Genomic DNA, 25092 nt, shown 5'->3' on the forward strand with positions numbered 1-25092 from the left:
GAAAACAAAAAATATGTTGACTAAGTTCTAAGTTTCTTGATCATTGCTTGGCTATGGTATCAGAGTCTATTTAATTTCACTTTGCATTTTTTTTTCTTTTCTGCAGGTACGTCTGTTGCCACTGTAACTGCCACTGATGCCGATGATCAGACATATGGGAACAGTGCCAAGCTTGTATACAGCATTCTACAAGGACAACCTTATTTCTCTGTGGATTCTGAGAATGGTAAGCCAAACTCAGCAAAATCTGTTGGAATGCAATTGTACTGTTATGCTAAGATATATATTTTTTGCAGAATAAGGAATACAAATTAATTCATTTTTCAGTTAATTTAATCATATATCAAAATGTTTCAAGTTAAAAAACACATTTGTAAGTAATAATCTAAAAGCACAAATTTGTTGTAAGCATCTTAGAAAAAATGAATCAAAACAGATTACATAAGTTTGTTTAATGTTGTCCACCTTATAAAAGCTTGGCAGGCCACATGATTTCCAAAATACTAATTATGTGTTTTGATGTAGGTATTTAGTTATGAAGTGTTTAAACTTGAATTCAATATAATAAATGATTAAAAAAACTTCAGTAAATCTTTGTACTTCAGGAACTGAAGTACAAAGATTAAGTTCTCACAATATAAATTGTGGTCTTAGTTAAAGGCCTAACATAGTAGAAAATATCTTCAAATATAAAATGTTGGGGTTTTTTTTCTTTTTTTTTTTTTTTTTTACCAAACTGTAACTATCAAATTTTGATGTTTATTTTTACCCAAACACAAGATTGGAGAAGTATTCAACTGTCTGCGACACAGTTCCACCACAATGCTCCATTTCCTCCACTGATGATTCTTGCTCTTTTGTTTCAGGCACTATTAAAACTGCCTTGCCTGGCATGGACAGAGAAGTCAAAGAAAACTACCAGGTTGTGATTCAGGCTAAAGACATGGCCGGACAGATGGGTGGGCTTTCAGGGACCACAACAGTCAGCATCACCCTTTCCGATGTCAACGACAGTCCGCCACGCTTTGCTAACCGTAAGGAGTCCTGTAAAATATTTGTCACCACTCTTTAAAGATAATCATTCATGTGCAATGATTACAGTGTATAACGGTTGTCTGTTGGCTGATCTGAAATTGCCTTTATTTAACTCTCATGTTTAGATTCCTTCCGTGTGACAACCGTGGAGTCTACAGAGATTGGTGGCGCCATTGGACGCATTAAGGCTGATGATCCAGATATTGGCCACAATGCTGAAATGGAATACAGCATTGTTGGTGGCCACGACACATTCAATATTATCACTGACCAAACTACACAGGAGGGAGTTATCATAATTAAAAAGGTTTGCCATTTTTGTTATTTTTATAATATTGTTATTTGCACTGAACAACAATAACAGCTAAATTTAGCAAATCTTTAACTACTGATGGATAACACATGTGCAAGGTTTATATTACTTCTTATGACAATATTTTTAGATAAAAAAAAACTATCAACCTTCTGTGTTCAAAAGTTTCTCAATAAAGTTTCTCAATTTAATACTGTTTCTGGTAAACTCAAGGCAACATTTGCATTTTGGTCCCTTTATTTGCTTTAAAAGATTTAAAAAGTTTCACAGTTGGTATTTAATATTTGAATGTTGGCAGAAAATAGCTTAGGGTTCAAATTAAGTCCAAACCTATTGCATGTTTTACCTAAAATCAATCCTTAGATACCTTTTGATCTTGTCCTTAAATACAAAATCTCTCCTTCATAACTGTATTGTGGAATATTGAAATCCAGTTGGTAGAGAAATAGCATGCATTCAGATGAGAAAACACTCCCTAAAAGCATTTACTCATGTAAAAAAAAAAAAAAAAGATATGACAGAATTTATTTTTCTGAACTGAGGTGTAAAATCTGATACCATAAGCCTGTAAAATGAATAATATAGAAGAGTCTTTTGCAAGGAACCGCTTTTTTTTTTTTGAGTTTTCCCCTAAGATCTTTCAGATCAGTATTCCTGACTTGGATTTGTTACTCTGAATTTAGCAAGTGACAAAGATAAAGGCAGACAAATGAAATGCAATGAATTGCATATCAAAATCCTGGGGGGGGATTTTTTTTTTTTTCTAAACAGAAAAGTCTACAGCTTTCCCTCTGATGCTCTTTCATCTCTAGGCACTGGATTATGAAAGTAAGAAGGACTATGAGTTCAGAGTGGAGGTGAGAAACACCTACTTAGATGCACGGTTCATCCATGGTGTGCAATTCAAAGACTACGCCACGGTCAAGGTCACAGTAGAGGATGTGGACGAGCCCCCTGTTTTCACCAGGAACCCTTATATCATCGAAGTGCACGAAGACACGGCTGCTGGCAGCTTTGTTGGTGTCGTGTTGGCCAGGGACCCAGACGCTGACAACAAGCCAGTCAAGTACGTTGCAAAAGACAAAGAACCGTGTTTACACCTTTAACTGTGCCAGGCTATTTGAGTGGAATACTAAAAATCTTTTCAGCCTTTTCACTCAGGTTTTTTCTTCCTGGGAATTAAGTGCACACTATTAAACGTACAAATAAATCAATAGCCTCTTAAGCAAAGATTTCCTCAACAACCATGTAGGTCTTTATTGTAGTGATTTGATTGTTTCAAAACTCATCGTCCCAGGTTCAATTATACAAGTGTAAAATCAATGCTAAAACAAGCAGCTGTGGTAGACGTACAGGTTTTTTTTTCTTTTTTTTTTTTTGTCAGTTTTATGCAGGGATGATGAAAATGTGCCCAGTAGGTTTATCTAATCCATCAAGCCACCCACGTGTCAGCGTGCAAGAGGGAAGGAAAGAATATTATTCATGGATCCCTCCTGGTGATTTCCCAGCGGAAGATGGCAGTTGCCCTGTGAAGTGAATACAGACAGTGTTTATTTCCCAGAATTATGTAAGCCCTCTGTGGCTTTGCACAAAGTCAAATAGTTTAATTTGCTGTATCGATTCACACAGCTCATTGCCGCCGTTGGAAACATATGGCGCCCGCCTGTCCCTGTCGCAGAGATATGCACTGTCGGCCCATGCCACATGGTGTGTAGTGTTGCATATTCAAATTTCCACCGAACACGAGAGGTGACTGTGACAAATGAGTAGACTCAATGAAAGAGGTGTCTTCGTTTCACAATAGAGAGCTTGAGATACATTTTTTAAACAATGGTGGGTGTATTTTAACAAAAGTTTTTTTTTTTTCTTTTTAATTATGCAAACAAGTCTGCAGAAATGAAATAGAACTTCACCACATTGTTTTCATGCAAATCCTTGAGCGCAATAAGAATACAGTGATAGTTTGTGTTCCTCTTGCAGATACTCCATTGACCGACACACAGATCTTGAACGGCTGTTTAGCATCGATTCCACCAATGGCACAATCACAACACTGAAAGCACTTGACAGAGAAATGTCCAAATGGCACAATATCTCTGTGGTGGCCACTGAAATAAGTAACTGATCTTTCAATATCTTTATTGAAATGCTTTTCCCAGCAGCATAAACTTAAGTTTACAATTATATGTTTCAGATAATCCTCGTCAGACGACTCGAGTGCCAGTGTTCATCAAGGTATTGGACGTCAATGACAATGCCCCGGAGTTTGCAATGTCCTATGATACATTTGTCTGCGAAAATGTCAAAGCAGGACAGGTCATTGAATTTTGATTGCAGTTTCAGAAATATGCAGTTCATGTAATATACATTGCACATTTAAGAGTATTGAACCATGCAATGCACCGTGCACCAATTTTTAAATGAAAGAAAACTTTTACTTGTTTTATTCATGCTTTTTTCTTTGTTGTTTGTTTTCTTAACAGCTAATTCAGACAATAAGTGCTGTTGACACAGATGAACCTCTTGTTGGACACAAGTTTGTCTTCAGTATGAGTGGCACCAACCCAAATTTTACTATTGTTGATAAGGAAGGTAAGATCTTATTAGCTCTTAAATATACAGTAAAATTACAATAATGTTAAAGCAGATAAAAAGTAAAAATTTTGATGACCTCATAAAAAATAGTTATACAAAGATAATATGCTCTTATGGATAATTAAACTAAGACTCAAAAGATTGCCGCTGGAGAGAATTTGTTCGACATTCATAATTAGGAGTACAAATGATTTGGACAGTCTTGCATTCTGGATCTCTCTCTGGAAGAGTAGCATCAAAATTCTTATATTTCTCTAAATATTTCTGTGCTAAAAGTGGGGGACAAGATTACACTCTTGAATGGATGTTACCTACAAAGATAAACATGTTTTCATAACACTGGTAGACATTCTGACACCAAGCAGGTTTAATCTGGGTTACTGTGGCCAAACCACTGGCAATCATGACACTTCAGTTTCATTTGCAATTTTCGGCCCCTACAACGTCTGTCACAGTAGAAAGAAGAGCAGGAATAAAGATTGTAATTATCTCGTGTGAGACCATTTAGCCAAAAAGCTTTTCCCATCTGCATCTTTCCGCAGACAACACTGCCAATATCCTGACGAGAAGGGGGGGATTCAGCCGGCGGGAGATGAGCATGTACTTCCTCCCTGTCGTGATCTCCGACAATGACTATCCCATTCAGAGCAGCACCAGTACGCTGATCGTGCGCGTGTGTGCTTGTGACAGTCGTGGAAACATGCAGTCATGCAGCCCTGAGGTCCTGCCCTTTTCAGATGGTCTCACAACTGGAGCTCTCGTGGCCATACTGCTTTGTGTCATTATTCTGCTCAGTAAGTACCCTTATGTGAGAGCATGTGTATGTACCTGCTTATGACTGTGTAGGTTTGAACCCTGATGTCATTCTTATCGTGTTTATTTTGTTCAGCAACAGATGTTATTTCTCCTTATAGGTACAACTTTGTTTCTGTCAGAAATCTACCCCCTCCTTTTTCATTTCCACTACAAGAACAAAGATTTCAACAAAAACGGCTTAAATCTGCTTATGGTACAATATAATGACTAATAAGATGATTTTAAGTATTTATTCAATACATTTTTGTGACTCTTTCCATCTGAACTAGTATACTATTATAAAAAAATATAAACGGTTAACATTGAAAATATTGGTGAAATGACTATTCATTTCAGGGCAAAATCAAACATGATTTCATGTATCTAAAGCTAAAAACAAAAATCTTAGCCTCTGGTTTGGCAGTAGTATATCTGAGTTTTTTGATGCAGCTTTAAATGCTAAATATTTTGGCATATTTTTCTAGCATTTGGCTTTTCATAATTTCATGTTTAAACAACACCATAAATCACCAAGTCCAACATTTTTACACTTTGTAAATTGCTGTTCCACTGGGGGTTAGGAAGATGAGAACAATTGAGAAGCGACACTACAGGATACAGCAATAAATCATGAAAATAAAATGTATTTCTTTTTTTTTTATTGTTTCACAGTTGTCATACTCTAAAATAAACAAACAAAACAAAAAAAAATATTTTTTTTATTTTTGGCATAACCATGTAGAAATATGGCACAGCGACAGATTTTGGATGGAGGCAATGTGGGCACTTTTTTATGTTATTTTTTTAAATGTGCAGTTTAAACCATGTAAACTACTCAAACATATTTCAATTTTCCTTAATAGAGAATAAACAAACATGTTTTTTTTTATCTAATGTTATCTAATGTTGTCATTAGATAAAAAGTAAATCACAATTAAAGCATCGCTCTAACAAAATCTAGTTTTTAAGCATCAATGCTTATGAACTAGGACTGTGTTGTGTTCTTAGGTTTACACAGTGGATGCATTCATGTTCTGTTCTGTTGCTGTTATTGCTCCTTGTGGCTAGAAAGTGCAGCTGTAACACCATAGGGCAGAAGAGACTGCATTGGAAGAAATAACATAAATGAGATACAGGCAACATCGTATTCTGTATTGGAGTCTGGCGTAATGGCACACTCGCTGTAAAAAAGATCTTGAGTTTAACTGTCATCTCCTTTTTCATTACAATTGCCACAACAGACTGAAAAGTGCAGAGTTACAAAGTCACTTAAAATCAAATCTTTAGTGATTATCAGTTTTTTAGTGACAGCACATTCATAAAGTCTCTAGTGGATTCAATTGGCAGCTAGCAACACATTTTTGCAGTTTGGTAAATTGATCTGATATCGTGTCCAGTTCTGCCTTGTTTCCATGCTTTGAATGTCTTCAGTGCACAATGCATAATGCAGTTAAGAACAGAAAATACAGTTTACTTCTACGGTAAATATTACCAAATTAGAGGTCAGACATGAGATGAGTATTCCCTAAAATGCACAGAGATGTTACAGCACCTTGAGATGGAGATTTATTTGTGACATAGAAACCAGTGACATCTCTTTTTAGCTGTCTTTCCACTCACCTTTACCTATAAACATGCTCAGAATTTTGCTGCTTTTTAAGTATTTAGTATAGTTATGGAGTATTCTGTGAGGGAAGATAATAGCACTGTTGCAGCTAAGTCTTAAAGCCAAATAATATTCTAATAAGAACTGAAAAAAGTGACCACTCCTTGCAGCACTGCTGTTACAAACACCAAATCTATCATTGCAAACAGAATGCTGACTAAAAGCTGCCAACCTACTGAAATCAGTAAAATGTTACTGAAAAGATGTCTTTCTGCCACTCTGCCAGCAGCTTGACATCTCAGCATATTAAAGCAATGAATGAACACTAAGCGCATTAACACATTGGTACAAAGAGATGTCATCCTTAAACTGCAACATCTCACAGTACTGATAAAGAGAAACTTGAGAGTGCATCACAAGTGATGGCTTCTCAACAAATCAACAATAAAAAGCTTAGAAGAAAAGTGTAAAATTCTGCTTTTCTTTTCTTTCTTTCTGAAAACTTTAGTTTAAACATGCAGGCATTGTAACTTTAGTTTGGCAGAAAATTTTAATTGTGTGTTCATAGGCTGCTGGTTTGTGGCTTTGTCTCTGCTATTAAATGTTCAGCAGGGAGATGCTGTTTTATTTTGTTGTTGGGCAGCTCACTTTACTTCTACATAGCTTTCATTTATCCCCAAACAGAGTTATTGATCACAGTGTTTTCTTTTTTAAATCTGCTAACATCTTCAAACAGGTGTTTGAATCAACTTTCTGATTTTTATACCTATCTGGTCATTACAAACCAACAAATCGTTTGTGCGAACTTTGTGCTTTGTGATATCTTAAGAAACAGAATTTTTATGATATTACACTAGAATGTGCTTCAATGTGATGTATTTTGTCACTGTTCACATGATGTGTGCTACCTTGCATCTTAGTGGTGAGCCAGACATAAATAAGGCTGATTAGCTGGTCAATGGTAAAGGTTAATCAAGCTGAAAATCATTTGCAAGATTGGATGTTAAACTTTATTCCTATGAATGAAAATATTGTATTCTTTGTCATTCCTTAACTTTGCTTTTTAATATTTGACCATGAGCATATCATAGTGTATAGAGTGCAGCTGTGGTGAAAGAAGAAATGTCCACTTAATGCTATTTAAAGCTGCTTTGCTTAACTTAATGCTGCTGAAGTTGGGTTTTTCTTCCACAGCTTGTCCGCATAACCCAGCATGGTCATCTTGTACATGAAAAAAGGCGATAGCTGCAGTTATTAATTATTTCTTTGCACTTATGTCAGTTTGTATCTCAATAAATGAGTCACACACATAGTAGCGGGCAACCTCTCTTGGTAATCATATTGCTAGAGCATAAAAAATGAAGAGAATTATTGTGCATTACTGTTGGCTTGTATTGCTAATAATAGGTAACCTTTTCAACAAAGCTTACAACAAATCCTAACTAGAACATGGTTAAACTGGGTGTGATGTCATTCCCAGATTAGAGTTCTGACATTGAGGATAAACAGAGGAAATGCAGCATCTTATCCTCAGGCTGGACCAGTCCTGGTTGTTTTCTGTTTGAGCTTTGTCAAATCCCTGTGGTAATGCAGAGTATGCATATTATAGAGCCCTGTGTCTTAAAATACCATAGGCATAATAAGCAAAGATATTAAGCATGTATTCATAACACTTTTTTTTTCTCTCTTTCTCTCTTTTGATGTCACTGCATGACATGCTCTAGAGGAGAAAGAATGTCTTGCATAGTGGTGTCATTAAGGAACAGTCATGCTGCCTGTTATATTTTTAGGTGCACCCTTTTGTTGATGTTTGTTATTTAAAACTACATAACATAATAAGACGACTCAATGACCTTAAATTTTACACTGAATCTAACCACCTTCTGTGTCATTCAACCGTTTAATGTGTAAAAATACGAAGACATGATCCTACCCCAACCATTTGGCAAGTTAGTGAAATGCAGAATTCTTAAAATGCATACAGCGGCACAGTAAATATTTGCTTTAAGCGGCACACTATTTGTATCCGTTGCTACAAGGATTATTCAGTTCTTGGTTTTGCCTATTTTTTTTCCCTCAAATGCTGCACAAAGCGGATGAGCCAGTCAGATAGACAAATCTGGAAAGGCCTTTGAAAAAAATCCAAACAAGTTTCAAAAGAAACCCCCTAATAAAATTCTTGGTTTTATAACACAATCAGCATAATCGGTGGTATGAGCTAGGATTGAGCTGAAGGACTGTTATAACCTATGATGAAGAAGTCCATTGAGTGTTACGTGACACCATAGATTCTTTTCTTAAGAACATCGGAAAAAGTAACAATTATTTACAGAGGTTTTGGGTATAGAAGACAAATCCAAGTATTAAGATAGTAAGTCGGCAGTAATTGAATCAATGACTGTTCACCTACATAAAATGGCTGCTTTACATTGTCTTTAGACCTCTGATGCTCCCACATACACATAGTATATCTTCCTAACATAAGAATTTCTTTGAAAAATAAGGTGTACTTTTTTCATCGTACACAAATAACATGGGTATTACATAACATGAGTATGTTATGACACTGTAAATGTAAAATTACTTGTGCAATGCCACAGGCGGTACAACAAAAACGTCTATAATTTATTAAATCTGTCCTCTTCAATATAACCCTATGTGTGTGTTCACTCACATGACCCTAATCCGTATTTCCATGTGTTTACCAACTTCTTTATTTCTGTTCCCATAATGTTTTGAAGTTTGGTGTTCTTTGGAAGATATCCATTTTTTTCTGACACAGCAAAGTAAGTTCAGTAAAGACCAGCTTTTCTTCCATCTGCCTGTTTTTAAATCCAAATTTACAGTTTTTTTTTTTTTTTTTTTTTTATCTGAGGCTAGGGAGATCTCCACAAGCACATCAAGTGAGCTAAATGTGATGCTCTTCTTTTTACCAAAAATATCATGACATCTGTTCATTATCTGACACGTTGCATCTTTTGATCTCCTTTTGACTCCAATATGCAAGGCACTGAGCTGGAATGGCTCGAGTCTTCTCATTTCAGGCTTTCATGCTGTCTAAAATCATGCACTGGTCAGACACACAAGTTCATAAAGAATAATCTCACTCAGACACATCCAACCCATGCCGAAGGCATAGTAATTAACACCCAGATGGAAGGCAAGCAGAGAACAACTCTACCAATTGTAAGGACAAGGAAGGGGAGGAAGCAGAAGGAAAGTAGTGCAGGTGAAACCGGATTTATGCTCAGCTAAACAAAAGAACATTTTCTTTTAAAGAATCATAAATTTATTTTAAAAACTTGCAACCACATCGAAGAACATGCTCACTCTGCAATCTCGGGTCTTTTACCCCTGAGATGAAATATGAAGATGCTTGTTGAAGAGTATAAAATGGGATCCCCCAACCACTGTGCATTTTATAAAGTGAATGTGCCATTCAGGAGAAAAAAGGGAAGAAAAAGCTTTTTCACTGAATCTTTAATAATAGGAGGTGAACCCCTGAGGCAGAGTTAGGGATTTGTCACTGGTAGCAAATGTGTCTCTCCCGTCTGCTTTTTGCTCCCCCTTCTTAATGCATGACACATGTTAGAAGGCACACGTCTTATGCTGCACTTTTCCTCTCTGCTTTCCCCCACTGTTTTTTGTGCAGTGATCGTGGTGCTTTTTGCTGCCCTGAGGAGACAGAGGAAGAAGGAGCCTCTGATCATCTCCAAAGAGGATGTCAGAGACAACGTTGTCAGCTACAACGATGAAGGGGGAGGAGAGGAGGACACTCAGGCCTTTGATATCGGCACACTGCGCAACCCGGAGGTGATGGATGCTAACAAGCTTCGCAGGGACATCATACCCGAAATGCTGTTTCCCTTTCGGAGGACATCACCGATAAAGGATAACACGGATGTGAGAGACTTCATAAATGGGAGGCTTCAGGAGAACGACTCAGACCCAACAGCACCCCCTTATGACTCCCTGGCAACATATGCGTATGAGGGCAGCGGTTCATTGGCAGAATCTCTTAGTTCACTGGAGTCTGCTGCTAATGAGGGGGACCAGGATTATGATTACCTCAGCAACTGGGGACCACAGTTTAAAAAGTTGGCAGAGATGTACATAGGGAGGAGCCCTGATAGAGAGACCTAGACAAAGCCATCAGTCTCTCTTTTGCCAAACTCCTTTTTAGTGTCTGTTTATCTAGCTAGCTAGCCAGACAGCTATTTGTTTAGTTAGTTAACTGGCCAGCTAGCTGACTGTCTGTCTCTCTATTAAGCTATCTGTTTGTCTAATTTTACTAGCTAGACTGCTAGTTAACTGGTTGTCTATTTGATTCACATACATGCACAAACATGTACTCTCACAACAATCTGTTCAATACAAATGGATGCTGAAATGGAAGACTTGAACTGAACTGAATTTTCCTAACAATGGAGATACAATATAAATCTCAAAGTTTTCACTGTTTTTTGGTCATAATCATTAAAGATGCCTTTAAATTTTAGGATTTTTTGTGAACAATGGTGTGGATAATGTGTTTTGTAATAACTTGAAAGATAGTAATATTGTATACTATCAATGTTCAGTGGTACTGGCTTGGTATGAGTGGGACTGGGTAGGAGTCCGATGGCTTTTCCAGCCAACTCCGTTAAATACTGTAAGTGTACAAAGTGTTTTTAATGATGGACATCATATATACTATTTGCTATCTCTGTTTGACAAGCAATGTTCATGTGAAAGGTTGGTGCAGTTTATTTGTCAAACTGTGAATTCATTTCATGATATAGGTGTAACATGTAATGGAAAGTGTATGTTGTAGGAAACCATCATACACTGCTTTCATGCTATTTGGATGCTGAGTCACATTGTTTTATATTTATATTTTTATACTTATTTTCATAATAAAATGAATAAAAAAAATGTCAGCTAATTTTCCACTTTTCTATTAAAAAATTCTTGCTACACATACAGTATAAAAAAAGTAAATATGAGCAATATTTACAATTTGCATGTTCAAAACTAGCCGATCTACAATCATCAATCAACGCATAATTGATTCATTTGGATGCACATTATTATCTCAGGAAATACAACAATCAGAAATTAATACTAGCACAAATTTTAAAATCATTGTCTTGTCAGCATGAAATGTCAGCTGATACAGCATATGCAGTATTGTGCAAAATATTGAGTAAACCATCATGTTTTTTGTTGTATTTTTCTTCTAAAGAGACCATAGTTTGGTAATGTTTTGAAGTGAACTCAGTTAATAGATATTAGGTCTCTTATGAAGGTTTTTGAGAGTTCTTTAAACGTTGGCTGCTTTTTTTGTTTTGTTTTGTTTTGTTTTTTTAAACATTTTCAGTCCAGTACTTCATCGTTTTTTGACAAATTTATTTTTAAAATACTTAACTCTGACTTATGGAACATTTAGGCATAACATGGCTTCTAAAAATCAAGGGATAAACCAGTGTTGTGTTGATATGTAACTGAGAACCTAAATAATTTTACACAGAATCTTTAAATACTTTGTTACTGGTAGCCTGTCCAAAGGACAATTTGTTCCCATTTTTTCAGCTAAATCTATGGGGCATTTTAAAAATTTCAATGTCAAACACATTTTGACATAAAAAAAGCATTTTAGCTCTAGCAAGACGATTTCTGAAGTGCTGTTAGCTAAAAACTTGACATATATTTGTTGATCATCTGAAGTATGATGCATCTCTCAAGTCATGTGCAAGGTCTTTTCTGGAATTCCCCAATTTAATAAAGACATGAATTTCAGGTACTGTTCATTGGCTGTACATTCAAAAAAAAAAAGTTTAGGAAAACAACATAAATGAAAACACCATCAGAAAGTCTGGAGAATATGTATTACTCTAAAAGAATAAAAGGTGTCTTACATATTGGAAGCAAACAATATTTAAAATAAAATGGTTGAAACTTTTGCACAGCTGCTTTTCTTTGGCACTCAAATGTGTTTACAGCAGGAGTGTGAAAGTGATATGTAAAGTTCTGGCATAGTGTGACAGAAACATGACAATCTGACACAAACTAACATCAGAGTTTTGTGATATTCATCTAGGGTGTATATTCAGACATACACTGTGTGAATTTTTTTTTTTTTTTTAAATCTTATTCAGTGTTAGCTTTTGTGCAAAAGAACTGCTACTCTTAGATGGCTGAGCTGAACATGGAAACTAATATTGGCGGTGTGAAACAATGCAATGGACTACATCAGTGGTATACTATCCTAGCCATCGTGGGCCACTATCCTTTTTTTGTTGTTTTCCTGCTCCAAAACACCTGATTTTAATGGTCAACTTATCCCTACGTCATGTCTTTAAGTTCTTCAGAAGTTCCTTTAATCACCTATTCATTCAAATCAGGTGTGTTGAAGCAGAGAGAAATCTAAAACATGGAGGGTTGTGGCCTTTGAGGACCAGGATTGGACACCGTGGGACTACATGATAAATTCATGGAGCAGTTTAGTTGTAACATGCATAACAAAAAAAGGGCTGGACTGAGGTCAGACTAAGAATTCCTCTTTCAAATAAATATACCGTACTATACACCAGACTGACCTCAAACCAGTCATGACATAATGCGTAAAAGGTATAATTTTCATCATCAATCTCAAGAATATATGTTTAAATACTTGATATATGTCATTATCATCATTATCATTTAAAGGAAACATGGCTTTGGTTTTGCAAATCCAAATAAGAGCTCAATAAATCACAGTTTATAGAGTTAAATGCTGATTAGGTACACGTGTACCATCCAGTGCACCCAATATAATAGCCTGGCAATTAATCTAATCCCTGTGATTTTTTAATGTCTAGTCATTGCAGAAAGCACTAAACTGTCTCTACAAAAGTCTATGGGAAAATGACCCTATTTTCAATTTGATTTGTGGCATCGGTAAACATTTTCTAAACATGTTTAGAGGCTTAATAGTTAGTTTTATAGCTTCTTTAATACAGCATGACACCCATTTTAATAAAGCGTGGTATCCATTCTGTGAACTATGATCCCATTCTGCATAAAATACAAAGAAATAGCAGTGTATGCATTACGTTTGCTCAGTCTGAGCCCATTCCATCATTCATTTTTAATGCCTTATTTTTTTCCAATCATACAATAATTATCTTTTTTTAATGGAAGACCAGCACAGCAGCTTGTGTCACTAAAGCCATGTGAAAATTTGATAGCATAGCTAAATTTAGATAACCTAGTGTACTTGTATATTTATACTTTTTAATGTAAAATTCAAATTAGGACTGTTGGTCAGTGAATGTTAAGAACGATTCTCCTTAATTTACTAGTCACAAAAGAGGCTGATTGTTTGTCTGGTGGGATTCGTTAAAGAAATTATTTGTTATTTGACTTAAAATTAAAGGATTCATGAGTCCGGGGAGATAGTTTTGGTCTTCCGGCATCACTACCAGAATATCAGAAATATGCTTCATGTCCTACCATTTATTCAACATCAGTTCTCATACCATAAAATACTGTTTACTTCAGTGTTTTTAAAGAGTTTCTAGGCACATAATGATACGACATGTTTAGCACCAAAGTGGAACATCTTCCATTGCATGTCACCTGGAATAATACATGACAATGTCTATTGGTAAACCTAATGCAGGTTGTATGAAGCCTATTTAGTTCAAGAAATATGCAAAAAAGAAAGACTTTTTTTTTCCTTCTTTATGGGACTGACAGGTTGCAGTACGTGACTACAGCCAGGGCTCAAGGGTTTACTCATGCGCTGACAGCCCATTGGGAACTCTGCGCTCTACCCACTGACTTGATGCACCAGATGGTTTGTTACACAGAAGCACCTGGGAAGTCCGAAGTAGAAGTAGTTTTTGAAAAAGGCCAGGCATTATCAAAAAGGATCCATTGCAAGTGATTTGATAGTGTCTGCATTCCAGAAATAGTACAAGCACAACCAGTCAGTAAACATAACCTGCCATTGTTTACTACTATCAGGATCTGGCTGGTCCTCTTCAACTAAAATTAAAGGCATTACATTTTTCGAAAGAATGCATATTGCTCGGCCTGAGTCAGTATACCAGTTGGACTTAAGGCACCTGGCAAATCTCTTATTCTTGCAATGCTGTATTTGAGGTAAGTATGCCAAAAAAAACCCATGTCCGACCAGCAGATATTGTCTGAATGATGTTGACTAAGTGTACCTGAAGTATCAGTGGCTCTGTCTGCATTTTTATTGACACAATATTTCTTCGGAAAATGTACTCATAAACATAAATATGGGTTTTCAGCAGCAAAATATATAACATGCTCCCTGTTTCAAATCCAGTTTATTCCATCTCAAAGCATATTTAAAACAACACAGCAGAATGCAGATACATGCACTGATGCTGTAACTCCATGACTTGAATTTTCTGGATGTTTTCTGCCCCCTGCAATGTTCGTACAAAACAGCCCTTATGTCATGTTTCATAATGCATGATGTTTTTTATGGATCTATTGTGACTAAAAGACGCAAAGTATGGCAATCAATAATGCAGGTGAAATATTGGTATGCAGACGAGATGTGACAGCAGCAGAGAACTGCCTGAGGCGTTTTCCCCCCTTGTCCTTTGCCTGCATTTTTTTAATAGTAATTTCTTGCACAAACAAGCTGATACCTAAAGCAGCCAATTTCTCATATTCCCTGCATATCAGCTTAATGTTGCTAAACTGTAACCAAAAAGTCATTATTTTTAACATAGTCTGATTACATAACTGTAACCTTGGTTACCCCACTTGAGGGAATAGATTTTCCCATTAACTGACCTTTAGCTTTGGAAATTCTCACATGTCAGTACAAGTGAGCTTCACACATATGTTGCTATAAAAAAAACATAAAAAAAAAAAAAAAATTAAAGCCTAGAATTTCTTGAAGGACTGTATATCACCCGCTGCCTTTCATGCCAGAGATTTAGACTAGGATCATCTCATGATGAGAAATGACACGGTTGTCGCTGTTTTGGTCAAATGTCAAAAATAATGTTTTGCACACGCTCATGCAATGCTCACAGTACGTGTTGTGAATGACACTCAGCTACTACCATATCAGATTTTAACCTAATATCTGTAAAATTGACTCATTTACAGACATCTTTGTGTTTGTTGATCTTGATTAGTTGTGGAGGCTGTTTTAAATTAGATTGACTCCAAAAGTTAATCCCTTGTATTTACTTTCAGGAAATTTCATTAAAAAACATCCAGTGGTTCATGAAATATTTTGCTAACAGACAAACAGTTAATGCAACGTTTTAAGCAAAGCTCTTACACATTGATTAGCGCTTAGAGTACAAATACACCAAATTTTAGCACACATAACTCACGTTATTGCTCTGTTATTACATTTTAGATAATAAAGCTACTGTTGGAAAACCTGCAGCTTAGACATTTGGATGGTAAATATCCATGTTTGCATGCACTGAGTGACATTAATTACCTGGAGTCGATTTATTTTTGGTACTGACTGGCTTTAGTTAGTTCAGTTGAAGACCTACGGTCATCCTGTCCCATGCCTGTGAGCCAGAGAAATCACAGCATGCAAGTATGTCCTTTTGAGGACTACTGTGAATAATGAGGCTCTCCACACCTGAGCCAGTGATTGGTCAGATGATTGTTCACAGGATTATACGACTACAGAAACACAGCTCCAAGCAGCTTTGTAGTGCCGGCAATCTTAAAAGCCACTTCCACATGTTTAAAATCATTTCGCTGCTCTGCTGGCGTGAAGTTCCAGACGTGGGCTGAACATTAAAGAACACAAGGCAGCTTCTGTCCCTCAGGAAAAGAAAATTACTTCTGAGCACAAGGGAATGCATCAGTAACATGGCACACTGCCTAGTTTGTTATAATTACGAGCAAAGACAGTTCTGAATAGGCATCTTAATGACCAAACAAATTGTTGCATATTTCCAACCCATCTGGATGATTTTCTTAGGGGAAGAACGTGATTGCTGTTCTGAACGAGTGAATGCTGTCTTTGTCGAGGTGAAAGTAAGAAGTCGTAAGAACATTTGTTTTCTTGCTTCTGAAATGCTCTGTTAGAATTCACAAAAAAACAAGCATCTTTGTTTGGGAGCAGATTCAGAGTTGAGTGTTGATGTTCTTCCTTTGAAGTTGTGAAGTCAAGAAATAATCTATGAAAAACTAGTTTTATGGTGCCTCAAACAGCAACATCTTTAGCTTTCAATTACTACATCCAAACATGATCTTTCACAGTTAAGAGCGTGAACGTAAAAAAACAAAGAATTCTTAGATGAGTGTGTGGCTCCATCTTCTGGACAACTATATAAACAACATGCGGATGCTGCAATGTTATTGAGAATTATAGCTTTATAATTTTATTCTAAATTAAGGGCCCAGCAACTTTTTATTGAATCAATCATCTCTCTCCTTACATGCCAAAATAAGAACGAAACAAAAAACAAAAGAAAAGTTATCTTATATTGAGAAATAATGATGATATAGTTGTCTTGGTCAAACCTTAAACATAACTTTATGTGCAATTTCAGGTATGAGGTATTTTGCTAACAGACAGAAAGTGTTTACTCCAAAACTACTGTCAAGGCTTTAGGCAAAGATCTTTAGCTCTTGGAGTATGTGTTGGGGATCACATTGAGCTACTACCACACTAAGTTTTTAAATATCATAACATACTTACTAATAATAATAGAAGAGCGCAGAAAAGGGATATGATCACTTTTCTTTTGCATTCAGTTAACAAAAGGCAAAAACACAAAGTTGGCATCCAACAATTGCTATTACATACTAATTACAAAACAAATAAAGATAAATAGAAACCCTATTGTTTGATATTTAAGGGGTGATTTAGTTCATAGGTGACTAGATACAAAATACAGTTTAGGTCTTCTCCTACAGATATACTCTTTAACACAGAGACCTCAATCTTGTTCCACTGTATTGCATGTTTAAGTTGTTTCCCTGCTCCAGTGAACCTGATTCATAATAATTAATTTATGTGTTGAAATGGCCTTCAGAAGTTGAAAATGTTGCAGAAGGTGTGCTAAAGCAGGAACACTATTAAGACATGTAGGCTTATGGGTACTGAGGGCCTCTGCTTTCACTCATGTGCGCTGCAGATGTCCATCATGCAAGCTATCAACAGAGGGCAGCAGAGATCTTTCAAATAATAATGGAGGACTTTCTTACTGCTACACAGATTCCTATGCATAATAAATCTAAATGTGATTTATTCCAAATAGCAGCTTAATAAAACAAAAAAATAAAAATAAAATAAAATACAAATAACAAATATGAATTTTGGCTTTTGGGTTGGTCATATGTGCAGAAATGGATAAAACCATGTTATTATCACTAATCCCGGTATAACTTAAAATATGAAAAACACCATACTGAATGCTAAGCCTATTTAATGCCAGTCACATCACGAAGCAATGTGAAAAATAAGAATCATCAATTATTCACATCTAACAAGTGGAAAAAAAAAACATCCTCTTAACCAATTTACATGTTATTGAGTTCACTAAATGTTTCTGTTGCTTAAATATATACCAGTATATGTAAGGAAAAAAAATATATAAGAAGAAACTGGTTTGATAGACATGGATTTGAATTTACATTTTCATAAGGACATTCCTAAAGTAGATTTTTTGGGACAAACATTTTTTTTTTCTGCATTTCTCATGTTTACATAAATCTAGGTTAACTGTCATGTTATAAATATATACAAATCCACTTGAACAGACTTGAGAATAGCATCTGTTATTGAACTGCAGACAAGAAAGACAGCAAGCCCACATCACATCTCATTAAAAAGAGTAACAACTGCTTCTTATTTATATCATGTAAAAGTCAACACACTCTGTATTTAGGTGTATTTTATGCTGTAAGGACTACATGAATGCAGTTAGACAAAAACCCTATTAGTCCAGCATGTTAACAACATTAAAGAAGTAGCCATATGGCATGTCATGTAAATGTAAAATCAGTATTTATGGACTACTGTTCAACTTGTTTGTTATGATTGCTGAATTAAATTTTAATCTAAACCAAATGCGCACGTCTGCTTCCATTACAAAATGCTTGAAACTGCCCCGAAACAAAACTGAGTTGAGCTACTTCTATCCACTCCAACACGTCCTAATAAAACGTTGAGCTGATCTGCATAGAACACCCACATATTAGAAATGTTCATCAACTTTGTGTATTTTTGCAGTGCCAGGATTTGACATATTAGAAAGTGTTCAGCCCCACTCATTTAGATTTTCTCTGTGACAGCAGCCTCTTTGCTTTTTGTGTATATGGAGTGTGTTCCAGAGGTCAGCACTGATCTCATCTTCCATTTTCTGCGTTCGTTAAGCTCCATTCCGCTAAGCGTGTCCAAATTGGGTAATTCTGTGTTCAATTAAGCAGGGCAGACACAGGACATTCAACACAATGTCAATGAGATGCCACTAAGAGTGAGCCATCAATTTGATAGACAGTCAGAGAGGTGGATAATAAGCTGTTGTATGTCCCCTGATTCTGCACCACCCAAGGCCATCCCTACAATTGAATTACACCCGCGCCTTGGTAAGTCACTGCTGATAGGGCCTCATGCATTGCAAAAAGCCACCTTGCTGTGACTTACTGATGATGCCGTATAATTGCGTGGTTGTCTATAGCTATCATGGCAGTGTCTCCCTACCAGCTATGGCCATGGAAACAGTATAAAAAGACCCGCTGGGCCACACAAAGCACTGCAGTTGTCTTTAGGCAAGAGGCCAATGAGAGAGAGAGGGGTAAAGATGGGATTTAGGGGGGGTGGGGGGTGGGGTGGATTCTGCTACAGCACAGTGAGCCAAACACCCCGGGCGACATGCCAACTGGCCAGTCACAAGGATGGCATGCCAAGAGAATGCCAACCGGCCAGGTTGCACAGCCAGATAAAATGCTCCGCGGGTTGCCCGTGGCTCGACATTACACGCCTCGGAATACAGCAGCTTCTTCTTAAAGGAACAGTCTATTCATTTTGAACTGATGGTCTGTCCAATAGTTATAAATAATTAGTACCTTGTTTGTGACATCAGTCAGAGAGCACAGATCTAGAAAAAGGGGAGAAGTTTTCCTCCAGGTTAGGCTAATGGCTAGCCAAATGAGTGCTAGTTTAAGTCGGAAAAATCATTAAAGGGGAAAAAAGGCTAGTCATTAGCCTAGCCTGGTTGAAGACTTTTTGCCTCGTTTCCATTCTCTGTTCTGTGACTGATGTCAAGGCTGATAAGGTACTAACTACTAATAACTTTTTGACAGAACATCACTTCAAAAATGACTAGACTAACCCTTTACAGGTTCCTCTTCATATCACAGCTCACAATAACACAAATATGCACCAAATACTGAAAGGCAGAAACAAGCATTTCTGTGATCTTGGGAGTAGCACTGTCCAGGTGTGAAGACAGACAATTATCCCAAGGCTGGTAAATGAAAAAAAAGAAGAACAAAAAAAAAAAAAAAAAAAAGCACATTCAAAGCTTTGATTTTGTTTGGACACGAAGCCTGGAGCCAATGCTCTGACATTTCTGTTATTCAGCTTCTGAACAAGAATCTCTTGGGGTGTTCTGTATCTACCTCTTGAATCTCAGAGGACACAATGGAAGAATAGAGTAGTTTGGAAAAAAACTTTCAATAGTTTCCAGTGTGTTCTTGCTCGTAGACTGACAAGGGAAGACAACAATAACGGTGAGTCGGCTCAAGGTTTTGCAGCTTGGGTAAAGTTGTCAGTAACTGTGGTAAAAAAAAATGTAACTTTTACTTTAATAACTAAAAACTCTGATAATTGCCCCATGTTTTAATCAGTTGATCAATGGCCTCCAGTATGCCATTATTAGAAGAAACTATAATAAGTCCACAGGTACCAAGTTATTACTCGATCAAATCTAGTCTTTTAAAGATGTGTTAAATGGTAAAGTCCACTTGACCATTCTGTGATAATGGGGAACACTTCAAAAAACAGTGTAGCAAAGATGAAAATTGTGGGATTTCATAAATGGAGAGACACCACTAAAAAGGCAGTAAAAAGATGATGAATTTCCCTAAAATTTTGCAATCTTAACCTATGTAAATGTAATTTTCCAGAGCATAGGCACTGGGGTAAGAGGAAAACAAAACATCCATCACTGGAAGAACACTTGTGATGCTGTAAATGTCATGACAGTGAGACACGGAGGCACTGACATGAATGCAGAATGGTTTGACATGAAATTGGAAATGCTTTTTGAAATGCTAAGCCAAGCACTCGGTGGTGCCAACCGAAGGAGGACAGGAGGAGGCAGCAGCTTAACAGACACGGGGAAATTCAAGAAATAATGTTAGAGGTGGAATTGGCAGGTGTCGAGTCAGAAAACAGCATTTCCAATTTACAGCAATTCCACTCTAGGACCTTAGACAGAGACTGAGCCACTGACATACACATCGGGGACAGCCAGAAATGCAGTACAATATGTACACACACCATGTGTACTGTATGTTTTAAATGATCATACATACTGTATAAGTAAAACAAGAAAAAAAAGTGATTCTTAACATAAAGGACAATATTTGTTTCTGAATTGATATGGAGTAGGTGGAGGAGCTCGATCTCACAAAATATTGCAAGACCTTGTGATCTATTAGTACTTGAAGGATGTGTTGTGTATGCATTTCAGCTCCTACCACATCAAACTTTAGATGAATGTCTGTAAAAAATGATTGTGTTGTGCTATGTATGTGTTTGCTAAGGTTAATTAGCTGAGCTGACCTTCTTGAATATGATTGATTCCAGCAGTTAATCATTTAGTAGACATCCAATTATTACTTTCTGAAAGATTCATTAAAATCCGTGCAGAGGTTCAGGAGACATTTTGCTAACAGTCTACCACAGTCGACTCCAATATTTAATGCCAACGTTTCAGGCAAACATGTGACACAATGTGTATCGCACAAAGTATGTGTTCAGCATGACTGACAATATCAGGTCAGTACTTGTAAAACTGACAAATTTATAGTCATTTTAAGTTTAGCTAAGGTTGATTAGCTGTGGTAGCCATGTTGAAGAGACTGAATCGTTTTTTGGTCATTACTAAGCTGTGTAAAAATGAGCTCATTTCATCTCCAGAAATTGTGTCGAAACATGATCTGCAGAGGTTCACCAAAAAGCAGAGACAACAGAGGACACTTGTTTGTTGTTTCATGAGAAACTTTCCCCCTGATGACGGGTGCCAGCCTGGCTGGCCCATGTCAATATATCTCATATGTTTCATATTTATAACGTCCTCTCCTTTTTACCCTAAGAGCCTGTAATGCATTATTTATGCTGCCAAGAAGATATATTGACTTTTTCTCTGACACTTTAATAAGATATTGTCTGCTGAATTTAATAAAAATAATATAAACAACCAAGTCTGTGCTTTTTTCTTTGATTTTAGGTGAATATTGACATTCTATACTGTAATGAAACTGTTTTATGACACTGACCGAGTGACAGGTTGTTTTGTTAAATGCCTTTACATTAGTTTTCAACACTTCTGTCCTTACTGTGACTCACTGTCCGTTGTCATGTTTAACATTAAGCCCATGAATTTTTAATGATCAACATAGTAAGCTTGTGTATTGGAAAAGGCTATCTTTAGCACTCAGCTCAGCCGGGGAAGCATATCAGCTGGAGGAAGGTAATATGACCTTAATGTGTCAGACCCAGAGACCTCGGCTGTCAATATTACATCAGGATCAGCACTTTTGAATCAGCATGGGGCCTCCCCCCCTGAATCTCTGAAGTGTATGCTGGTAAGCTGTTCCCATTTAATGTTTACAAGCACTGCTCCAGAATGTGTATGACCATGTTGTTTTTGCTGCTTCAAGTGTCTCCTTCAAGAAAGGTACAAGTTTTTCAAGTTGGGCACAATAAGGCCACGTCAATATAAGATTTATTAGAAACGGGAAAGGGAATTTATTGGAAAGGTGGCAAAAGAAAACAAGTCAAATGGAGCAACACTGCAACATCTGTACATCGTGTTCCAGTTATTTCCAACCGAATGGAATTGCTTCATAAATATTACACTGCATACCAATTTTTTGAAGCTATTAGATGGTTAACCTGGGCACATTTTAGGTATTTATTGGCATTGCCTCTTTAAATAAAGAGAACATTGACAAGCTGGTTGCTTTCATATCAAATAAGATGAGTATGTCATCTGAAGACCAGCGGACACAAAAGAAAAGTTCCTTTACAGCTGGCTTTTAAAATCATGTACCTCTGGAATAAAGCCATTAACCCATTGTTAGTTTGAAATTTTCATTTTACAAAGAAAATAATTTTACAATTATCAAAACTCTTTCACTTATTTGGCAGCAATACACAATACAGTCTGGTACATAATGGGTACATATTTACCAGTTACAAACTGGGTACATACCTGTTACATGCCAGGTAAGTAAGAGTACTTCATGGGTATTTAACAGATTCACAGATAAAATAATATGTAGCAATACATAAAATAGTCCAGTAAGTACCTGCTACACACACATTATTTATGGAGTATGTACCAGGTACCTGGTACTGCCATTTCATTAGCATTTGATGTGAAATACTTTGAGTATGTTTGTACAACACCACAACAGGTTTTAAAACAGATTGAGTTGCTTGACTCTAAATAGTTACACAATACGTACAGAACAACACAATCATAGTACACTAATATAATCAGGGAACCTTCACAGGTGAACATCTTATAAACCAAAAGATATTGACTTTCTAAGTTGATACTTGAAAATATCAATATTTGAAATTCGTGAACTTGGTGTTAACTTACTGTGAATGTCATGGTTTAGAGTTATTTTTCTCTATTGTTTGTTGTCATTCCTGTGTTCTTCATGTTTTCTTGTCTTTGTGAGTCGACCTTGTATGTGTTAATTTTTCTCATGTTTTTTTCTGTGCTATAGACTCATTTTCCCTCTGCTCAGTAATTCTCTGGTCTGCCTGCCACACCCACCTCACCTGTTCCTCATCACATTCCAGCTGTAACCCATTTCCCATTACCTTTTTGGATGTCATGCTCCTGTGATTTGTCCACGCAGAGTTAATGCTCTTTATGTTTTTGTTCCTCATTTTCTTAGTAAATCTTTGGTATTTTGTGTTATCGCTGCCACGTCATCCTTTTGTTTTTGATCTTTTCTTAATAAATCATTTTGATTTTATACATTTTTGTGAGTCTGCATTCTGGATTCGCCATGCACGTTCATAACAGTAAAACTTACACTGTTTAATAATTATAAAACCTATGTTGAAGTCTTTGCAGATACATACAATTTATTCATCTGCATGCATTTGGCACTGACAATCTTTAGATTCTTCAGGTTGTTTGTTAATTGTCCTAAAATCAAACCTTATTGTACAACCATGTCCCAATTTTAAGAGATCAATCTTAAGTATTTTACTGCAATCTGTTTCCGTAAACCATTTCAGTGACTGCTGTAATTTTTTTTTAAAGCATCTCTTTGTGTACTGTTTGGAATGCACTTTTCAGGCCAAAGAGTACTACTCTGAATATATACCAACATTCAGAGATATTTTAATATTTTTTATGAAATAACAGGTAACTGGTTTTGACAGAATAAACCATTTTATGTCTTAAATACTTCACATTTATATTTGTTCTAAAATTGCAAACGGAATGTCAGAATGTTGCTTTATTATTGCTACTAAAATCTGTTTTTTTTTTTAAATGCACAAATGTTAAGAGCAAGTAATTAGGAAAAAAAAAAAAAACTGGCAGTAATTCTTTAGAGTATGTACATATTTGCTACCAAATAGCTTCTGTATAACATTTCTATGGACTATAAAAAATAAAAAAAAATCTTACCCAGCTTGACAATTTAGCTTTAAATGTAAATCTGCACTGTACTGCTAATTATTTTCTTGTGGCTTTAATGTTTAAATATATTTAGTTGAAATGGCATGGAAGAACTCAGAAACCATCCATCCAAATGAACCACGATATTTACCAGAAAAAAAAACAAATGCAGAACACCTGAATGATGATCTGTCAATGTGAAGAGATAATTTATTCAAAATGTCAATGCATGCATTTGTAAAGAATTGAAATTACTAAAAAATAAAACCCATAAGAGATAGGTTATTATTCTTTATTATATATATATATATATATATATATATATATATATAAACAAAAAAAAGTACTACATTACAGCTCAAAAAAGTTTATTAATGAATGTTTAGAAATTGCAGTGTGATAAAACAAAGGGTTTGAGGAAAAGATCCCTGCAGCAGTAACATCCCTCCCCAGGCTGTACTAAAACAAATAACATCTGCTTCTGTTAACACCACCTTCGCTGCAGCTGTGTTGATTTCCCATAATCCCAAAAGAATATAAACCAACACTGGTAATGCTATCATGACTGTCAAAACTGTTTCATCAACACGCAAAGCAATAAAGAGTTTTTCTTTTCCTTTTTTCATACAGAAAAAGCACTTTGTACTTGGCAGTGCGCAACAAGTAACTTTCCTTGCAATTGTGCAGAAACTTTCCACCACAACTGTTGTGTTTGTTATAGTTAAAAATAACTGCAATGACTAATATATATATATATATAACATGTAGTGACTGTGACATCAGGGAAAAAGGAGAATGAGAAGCCGGAGAAATACTAAGGGCTGAAAGAGGAAATAGAAAAGTCGTAGCAAGTTAAGGCCTTAGTGGTACCAGTG

General features: G+C 36.2%; 1 protein-coding gene across 3 annotated transcripts in view; it reads left to right on the forward strand.

Moving 5' to 3' along the window:
* The window catches only part of cdh10a (cadherin 10, type 2a (T2-cadherin)), a 34485-nt gene extending 23222 nt beyond the window's left edge, over positions 1–11263 (forward strand). For 2 of the 3 annotated variants that reach the window (XM_017414119.3, XM_017414118.3), the window contains 9 exons: positions 107–226; positions 867–1034; positions 1161–1342; positions 2161–2414; positions 3329–3465; positions 3543–3664; positions 3832–3940; positions 4486–4737; positions 9997–11263. In XM_017414119.3, the coding sequence (XP_017269608.1) occupies positions 107–226; positions 867–1034; positions 1161–1342; positions 2161–2414; positions 3329–3465; positions 3543–3664; positions 3832–3940; positions 4486–4737; positions 9997–10487 (1835 nt within the window). In that variant the 3' untranslated portion in view covers positions 10488–11263. The remainder of the gene's footprint in view (positions 1–106; positions 227–866; positions 1035–1160; positions 1343–2160; positions 2415–3328; positions 3466–3542; positions 3665–3831; positions 3941–4485; positions 4738–9996) is intronic. The other variant, XM_017414120.3, reaches the window with a different exon arrangement.
* Positions 11264–25092: the final 13829 nt, after the last annotated feature.

This window comes from Kryptolebias marmoratus, linkage group LG21 (genome assembly GCF_001649575.2).
Source record: "Kryptolebias marmoratus isolate JLee-2015 linkage group LG21, ASM164957v2, whole genome shotgun sequence".
Lineage (NCBI taxonomy): Eukaryota > Metazoa > Chordata > Actinopteri > Cyprinodontiformes > Rivulidae > Kryptolebias > Kryptolebias marmoratus.